An 8595-nucleotide genomic window follows, 5' to 3' on the forward strand; every position below is an offset into this window, starting at 1 on the left:
TCCCACAACCAACCTCCCGTGGCCCCTTACCCCAGCCAACCTCCCGTGGCCCTATTGGCCCTGATCGCTGGCCAAGCTGAGGGACCCCACCTATGCATGAATTTGTGCCCCAGGCCTCTAGTAGAATATAAATATCTTAGTAAGGAAAATTAATAAGATGATTGCTAAATGTTCATCCTGTGGGTTAAGGATCAACTACTGTAATATTAATCCTAATGCCTGGGTTGTAAATGTAAGGATTCCTGCCGGTGATGCTTTATGCAACTCAAGTCCATATTCTATTCAGGTCATGATCACCAGCAGTGTCATTTTCTTTTAAATGAGGCCGAGGAGAGTGTTGAGATATACACAACATGATTTTACCACATCAATTCTATGACCATGAATTTTTAAGTGCTAGCACTCTGCCACACATTTTTATACAGAAAAATCTAAACATATTCTATGCATTATTTTATTTGAAAACTTTTACAAAAAAACTGTTGTTTTTTTTCTTAAATGGTATCTTTTTTCCCCCATAGGGAGGGCTGAAAAACAGCAAACATGAATGCACTCTGTCTTCACAAGAATATGTTCATGAATTACGATCTGGTATTTCAGATGAGAAACTTCTTAACTGTCTAGAATCTCTGAGGGTTTCTTTAACCAGCAATCCTGTCAGGTAGGTGGTTCTTATTTGTTTTGATACTATTTATACAAGTTGTACTGTATATAATTGTTGGGAATATAATCAGCCACTCATTTGAACCTCACGATTTTCTGACTAGAAATCTAATGTTAGCTAATAAAACTGCAGTATCTGATTATGAGGTTATAAGCATTTAAATAATGTTATTAATATGATTACTAATAATTTGCAGTTTTAAGAATACAAATATACTTGGGTGTTTGATTCCTCTTTGATTATACAAACATGGATCCAGAAGTTAACTTTGTAATTAGATAATGATTACTATATATTTATTTGTAAACCAAATTCAGTATATTGGCTCTATGATATTATTCCTTTTTAACTTGAGAAGTATATATAATTTTACATTCTACAAGTTTTAAATATACTACTTACACATTTCTGTAATTTGGGATAGGAAAAATACAATTATTTAAACCAATAAAAGAAATAAGTGATAAAGTATTAATAAACTCTTCAAAATTGTTAGAGGATTTTTAAACAAGTTTCTTGCTAATGGTATATTCCAGTAACTGATATTCCTATATTAACCATAAAAAGCCTTTAATTACATCAAAATTAATATGTTTTTATAAGGAAACTAGATTTTCAGTGTAATATGGAAATATTTTGGGATCTACTTACACAATTGCTGGACTCTTAAGTTCAGAAATTAATGCATAAGACTATATAGAAATTGTATTTTTATTTTATTCATATTTTTCTTAATATATAATGGGTTAAGATTTTTTACTTCTCTGACCTAGCCACAGAGCCTTGAAAATAATTTAGAGCAGGGGTCCTCAAACTACGGCCCGCGGGCCACATGCAAATACAAATATTGTATTTGTTCCCGTTTTGTTTTTTTACTTCAAAATAAGATATGTGCAGTGTGCATAGGAATTTGTTCATAGTTTTTTTTTAAACTATCCGGCCCTCCAACGGCCTGAGGGACAGTGAACTGGCCCCCTGTTTAAAAAGTTTGAGGACCCCTGATTTAGAGCTTAGTCATTCTGTTTGGATTTATGTATAAATGGAAGTGTATCATACTACATTTGACCCTTCGACAACATGAGAGGTAGGAGTGCCCACCGCCAGTCGAAAATCGGCTTATAACCTAAGTTCGCCCTCTGCATCGCTGGATTCCCAGGGCCAGTTGACCCTTATACAATGCAGCTTTGAACTGCGCGGGCATACGTGAGCCTGCGTTGTAATCTATATTTATTTTAATCTATAAGGCATTTGGCAGAAAAACTGGAAAATATGATTCTACAATAAAAATTTAAAAAGAAAAACGGTACGATGTAACTTACATTTCAATATAATCATTCAAAGTGGCTATCTTGCTATTTCTACCAGAATGCTTCTGGTTTTAATGATTTCAACAGGATGTGAGTTTTTGAGAACAGTAACTAACCGTGGTGGTGACCCCCCACAACCCGCGTCAGCCCTGCCCCCACCATCCACGGTGCCCGAGCTGCCCCTCGGCCCCTCTCCCCCCCCCAGGTCCGTGTCCTGCCTCCTTCCTCAGGTGATTACAGTGCTCTGCCATAGTGCACGTGTGTGTTCCGAATTTTCCTTTAAATGGTTAACTGACTGAATAAATGATTCTTTAAGAAGTGACTATAGAAGAAGTATGCTTCCAGTTTTAATGATTTGAACAAAGGATTGAGTTCTTTCAGATGTTCTGCGTAGGTGAAGTCATTATGGCGGTGGCTTACCCCCTTGACGCCCCCCTCCCACCCGCTGCCCGCTCCCCGTCCCCGGCCCCTCGTTCCCCGCTCCATGCCGCCTCACCGAGCCCTTGTCTCCTCGCGTAATGTCCAGCACTCCGCCATAGTGCACGTGTGCGTTTTGAAATTTCCTTTGAATGGCTGATTGAGTGAGTGAATAAATGACTCTTTAAGAAGTGACTGTGGAAGAAGTTGTGAAATTTAGGCATGAAGGGGTCGGGGGAAGGTAGCAAAAATGCCTTTTTTTATGAGAAGGCAGCAAAGGCCTAAAATTATACGCGGGCCTTTTAAAAATATAGCCCAGCAAGCACCAGGCCACTGTGAGGAATGATGGGATCACGCACACAGCTGGCAGGTCCCGACTGGCTGGAGGCAGCGCTGCTCTACTATCTGCCCGCTGATTGGCTCCGTGGGCGACGTGGGGCTACATACTCGCGTGCCGTGTCGTAAGCCACGCATTCGGCGGCAGCTCTCTGTGGAGACCGGTGCTCGTTTGAGGAACTCGCTGACCAGTCCCTCCGACCTCGCTGACTCGAGGCAAGTGCCGCTGACCCATCCGCCTGTGCCGTGTGTGCTGTGGTTACGATGAGTAAGAGTGAATGTGGGAGCCATGGCGGCTTCTATGCCGCGAGTGGGGCCAGTGGCAGCAATGACGGGCCCTCGCAGGGTGGCACGGCCCCTTTTCTGAAGGCGCCAAGGTCCAGGGCTCGAATCGAGCCCATTATCCCGTGTTGTGTGAACCAGCTGCTCACTGCTTCTCTGGTCGACGATGTTTTCAAGGTCAGGGGCATAGTGGTATCCCAGGTCTCTATCGTGGGGATCATCAGGAAGGCGGAGAGAGCGCCAAACTACATTCTCTACAAGATTGATGATATGACCACCAAGCCTATCGACGCCCGCCACTGGCTGGGCAGAAGCAAAGCAAAGCAGGAGCTGGCTCCCTGTCCCGTGGGAGTGTATGCTAAAGTGTTAGGTATCCTCAGAGGTTCTGCCGAGGTGAGGATCCTCGAGGTGTTGCAGATCCGCGTCCTGGAAGACATGAACGAGTTCACCGCACACATTCTGGAAACGGTCAACGCGCACATGATGCTGGCGAAAGCCCAGGAAGAGGCCTACGGGCAGAGCGCGCCCTCCGCTCCGCCTGAGGCGGCGCAGGCTCCCGAGCCCCGCGAGGTCCGCCCGCAGGTTATTCAGGCAGAGGTTCTGCGTTTGATTCGCGAGTGTCCTCACCAGGAAGGCAAGAGCGTCGGAGAGCTCCAGGCCGACCTTGGCAGCCTGAGCATCAAGGCCATCAAGGATGCCCTCGAATATCTGATGGTCGAGGGCCACATCTACCCCACTGTGGATGGCCAGCATTTTAAGTCTGCTGATTAAGGCGGCGAGAAGAACTTTCAGTTTCTGAAGACCACGGCCTCCGGCTGTGACTGAGTTTGACCTGTTGACTTTTAGGAAGTAGGTTTATTTTTCAACAAAACTCTTAACTGGCATCCCTTTGGAACCTCTGCTTTTCCAACAGCTTTGAACTTTTCTGTTTTTCTAACTATATTTGAAGCTCAGAGGGAGATCGAGATGGATAAATTGATTGGACTTTTGTAGGCTTTACCAGCAAGCAAGTGAAAACAATCGGGTAAATTTGGGGGCGAAGAGGTACAGAAAAAGTTGAAAATTGTTATTTTGTTGTGTGGGAGCTTCTTTTTGAAATGTCTAGGTATTTGGAGAAAATAGATGTAGTCACGGAGCCAGCTAAGAGACAAAAAAAAAACGTTGTTTTTACAGTTACTTATTTTTTGTTTGCACTTAGCTTATTATAGTCATTGTTATCTCTTACTAAATATAGTAGTTGATTAATTCAAATGTGCTAAAGAGAGCAGTTAGTGAACTCAAATGCTCAATTCAAGTGTTTGTTGAATGATTTTACTTTTATAACCATAGGTTTATTTTCTGTTTAAACTGCAGGGTCATCTTTGAATGCTGTTTTTTTAAGTGACTGTTTAATGGATGTTTCAAATAAGATGTAGTGAAATTTGGATTAAATTACAGTATGTTGTAGTTTTATGGTACATGGATGTTTGATGTTCTAAAGTATTATTTTAGACTTAACTGCTCAGTTTTATATATAACAAGGTTTTATTCTTATAGGTTAGGTTAGGCAAACAAAGAATATGTAATTCTAGTAATATTAAGCTTAGTAAGTTTAACCAAAATTTTGTTTGAATGTTTTATTAAAATACTTTTGTAAAATATTTATTGTGTGATTTCTTTCTAAATACACTTGAAAAAACGTTTTGCTTTGTCTTTGAGGAATAATAATTTTACTTATCCAGAATAATTTTTCTTTTCTCTGTATAATACCAATAACATAGGTTATAACTTGTTTTAATAATACATTTTAGTATAGATTATATAACTGTGTGGGACTTTTAAAAAAACAGAATGAAGCAAACCTTCAATTACACATTAAAGATGGTATCTTCCAAGTTACTAATTTTATTAAATTAGAAAAAAATTAAAAGTATATATAGTTATTCTGACAGGTAGAAGAAGAAAGCATCATTTGTCTTAATTGGATTACAAAAAGAAGGTGCAAAAACAGAAAATATCTTAAATGCACCATTGTCAGTAATGCATACTTTCAGGAAAACTATCTGAATATGGCCTCTCATTGTCAGCCTTTACAAAAGCATCACCAATTCTTACTTAAGCATTTTGAGGCATAAACTTCATCTTTTTTCCCCTCAAAAGCAGAGAAATCAGAAATGGCACTCTTGAAAAAACCACCAATGGTTAACATGCTATAAACTTGCTTTTATACTCTGTTGATAAAGGTTGCCTGTGTTGGGGAAAATCATACTGGGAGAGAGGCAATGAGGGGCATATTTCTCCCTCAGAATCTGAGTGCAGAAATATTCTAGGAGACATAATGTTCTTTTGTGATACTGCTTATAAAAATGCTGGAACCTGGAGATTAAAATCTGGTATTTTTATGACTGTATAGTCACTCTCAAAATGATCCAAGTTTATTCAACTGGCCACTGGATAGGCAGCCACTTTTTCCCTTACTTTAGAAATATTTCTCTGGAACTAGGGAAACGGCATATGACAAAGGCTTTTGGGGGCTAGCCTTTGTCCTGGGAACTTAAGTTGAGATATGTACACCTGAGTTTAAGGCCCAGGATAACCCCCTCTGCCTCCCCATCCTCTGAGGGGAACTGTCCATCTGTGTTCCTGAGGATCTTACTGAGGTTTGTTCATTATCCCAGACCTCCCCCCACCTTATTCTTTTGAATGGAAGCATGTACCTTAGTGAGATTCTGCTGTAGGTAAGGGACTACAGTGGAGAAATAATAAGTAGAGCTAACTATAATATGAGCTGAAATCAAGAAACATTTTTAGGCAGAATGTAATTGCTAGATTATCTTATACAGGCACATGTGGTGCATACTAGGGATACAAGAATGCACACTTTTTTTTCCAGTTTTGTTTAGATGGTGAATAACTTGGTCTATGCTTCCCTTCCTCTCCAGTCCTGTGCTGTATATGAGCCAAACTGTTGAGGATAAGATACAAATGCTGGGGAAATACTACCAACTATTTTGGGGCAGGAACATTTAAGCCTAAGGAATCTGAAGATCTTAATTGGTGATTATAGTCTATTGGGGTTGTTTTTCTGTGGCTCATAGGCATATGAAATATATGCATTTGTTTTTTATTCTAAATTAACTGAATTTGAAAATGTTTTCAAGTCAAAGCTGATATTAGTGTTGTCAGAAGTGTTTAGTAGTTGTTTATTACCTGTTAAATTTAGATTTTGAGCATAATCTGAGAAATATAAATTTTGTATTTTTAAAAAATTTCAGTCTACATTTTATTAAGATGAATCAAAAAAGGTAACCACCAAAAATTGTTTATATTCATTAAACCTTTAGTGAGCACCTACTATATGCTTTCATTTTAATAAGCTTAAATTCAAGTGACATATAAAGTCATTATTAAAATATTTGGATAATATCAAAACAATTAGCGTTTTAACATTTATATAGTACTTATATGCTAGGCACTGTTTTAAGAGTGTGTGTGTGTGTGTGTGTGTGTGTGTGTATGTATGTGTCCATTTGTCCATTCCTCCCTCTAATGCCTAAATTTATATTTCCAATTCAGACCTCTCTTAAAATTAAAACTCGTGTCTTCAAATGCCTTCCTGGATATTCTATAGACATCCTTAAAAACATTTTAAAAATAATAACAATGAACAGTATATAGCATTTACTATCCCCCAGGAAATGTTCTAAGAACTTAAATATACACATCCAACCAGGTTATCTTTATTATTAGTATTAGTATTGTTCTCATTTTATAAATGAGAAAATTGAGGTTCAGAAAGGTTAGTTAATTTTCTCCATTGCAATGTTGCTTGGCTAGTAAGCATCAGAGCTAAGATTGCAACTCAGTGTGTCTCCAGAGCCTGGGCCCTTCAGCACTTTTTTATATTGCCTCACAATAAGGAAAATCTTTCAAAATACCCTCCTTTTATTGTCACATACTAAATATTTTAACATTATTTCTTTCATTAAAATTTACCCAACTTCAGTTAAAAAACCGCCACGATGGAATCTTTTAGCAAAAAAGTATGAAGAATGTTAAGTCAGCTGTGAACTCACCTACCAGTTTAATAAACAAAACTATTTCATTATTGTTGTAGAGAACATAGCCATATAACTCAGATTAATTTTAATGATACTAGAATACCTCTTGAGCTTGAATTTTCACTGAATAAAAAATCACCTGAAAGTCTCTGTTTTATAAACCAGTGCATTTATTTTGTGAAGTGTAATAACGTAAGAATATATATTGCATTGAAAAGTCTCTTTTTCTGATGACCTCATAGTTCTGAAGAAGAGAAATTTGGGACTTATCTGCCTTGTCCATTAGGGACAACACCTGTAGTAATTCAAATGCCATCCACATTATATTTATTTCAAGTTATTACTGTATGATAAATTAAGAAAACATTTATTTGCTATTATTCTATTAAGAGTTAATTTTCTTGGCAATATGTAGAGTTGGAATAGTTCAGTGAATTATGTGGTTTGTTTTTACATAGCAGAGTGATATCCCATAAAGGAGAACAAAAGAAATTATTTTCCACAGCTTACATTCTAGTAAGAGAAGTCAGATAAATTTTTAAAAAATATACATAAAATATCAGGTTGTGATCTCTGCCTTCCTTCTGAGGTTCTATAGTCTTGCATGCTTTTATGTCTCGATCTATTTCTAGGTGAGATTCTTAATGGGGTGACTCTAGTCCCCATTTGGTTCTGCTTGGGCAAACTTTTTCATGCCAGGTCACCTCAGTCTCCATACCATCTCTGATTGAGTCAGATTTGCCTTTGGTAAGGAAGAGGGTGGCAGGGTGATGTGGTCCAGAATTTGTCCACCTTGGACTATTTCTGTAGAAAGTGACTTTGGGGAGTGTTCTGATAAGGAAGAGATATGAGCATGTCAGTCACTGGCCAGCACAGTAACTTTAATAAGATGAGAAGGAAAGTTATTATATGGAGACATCCTGAAGGTCACGGGATATTTTATTCACCCTGAAGGTCATGGGTAAATTTTATTCAGCATTTAGCTGAATATGCAGGTTGAATAATTCCTTGTGGCATTACAAGTTGAGTGAATGAGAAAAAGTAATACATAGAGGCACAGCTACTATGAAGTGCCTACAGTGTTCCTGTGTGTGCATGTGTCAGTGTTGGAAAGAGGAAAACAAAACAAAACAAGGAGCACCAGTGTCCCTATTTTTCCTTTCCGTGTTGTGAGAATTCTTACTAAAGTCTAGTAGCCAACTCCAAGCAGTTGTGTCTCCTTGGATTTTTATCTACCATTAGACTCTGGTCTAAAATATTTCTTTCTGATAAGGGGATAGTCTCCTCAACCTACCCCTCAAAAAAAAACCCCAAAAATGATGGTGGTAGGATTTGTTTCTACATCACATGGTTAATTAAGTTCTGGAAGTGCATTTTCCCTTCTTGGGGACTCACAGTGAACATTAATAGCATTGTTGTTGTTTTGAAGCTTTTAAAAGTCCTGCAGGAAAGAAACTTGTTTAATTTTATCAACCCAGTTTCCAAGTTAAAAAAAAAAAAACACTTAGGCCCAGCCCCAGGGTGTGGGGTCTGCAGTCTTCCAATCGCG

General features: G+C 38.5%; 1 protein-coding gene across 1 annotated transcript; it reads left to right on the plus strand.

Annotated features, from left to right (window-relative positions):
• Nucleotides 1-576: 576 nt before the first annotated feature.
• On the plus strand, nt 577-4520 carry RPA4 (replication protein A4, 30kDa). The gene is made up of 2 exons (XM_014541050.1): nt 577-661; nt 2703-4520. Exon 2 carries the CDS (start codon nt 2989-2991, stop codon nt 3775-3777), a length of 789 nt encoding a protein of 262 aa, XP_014396536.1. The 5' UTR covers nt 577-661; nt 2703-2988; the 3' UTR covers nt 3778-4520.
• Nucleotides 4521-8595: the final 4075 nt, after the last annotated feature.

Source organism: Myotis brandtii, unplaced genomic scaffold (assembly GCF_000412655.1).
Source record: "Myotis brandtii unplaced genomic scaffold, ASM41265v1 scaffold259, whole genome shotgun sequence".
Classification (NCBI taxonomy): Eukaryota; Metazoa; Chordata; class Mammalia; order Chiroptera; family Vespertilionidae; genus Myotis; species Myotis brandtii.

Bases quoted from the DNA above. Each gene is read 5' to 3' on its own strand.
- RPA4 (XM_014541050.1), top strand. From the start codon at position 2,989: ATGAGTAAGAGTGAATGTGGGAGCCATGGCGGCTTCTATGCCGCGAGT.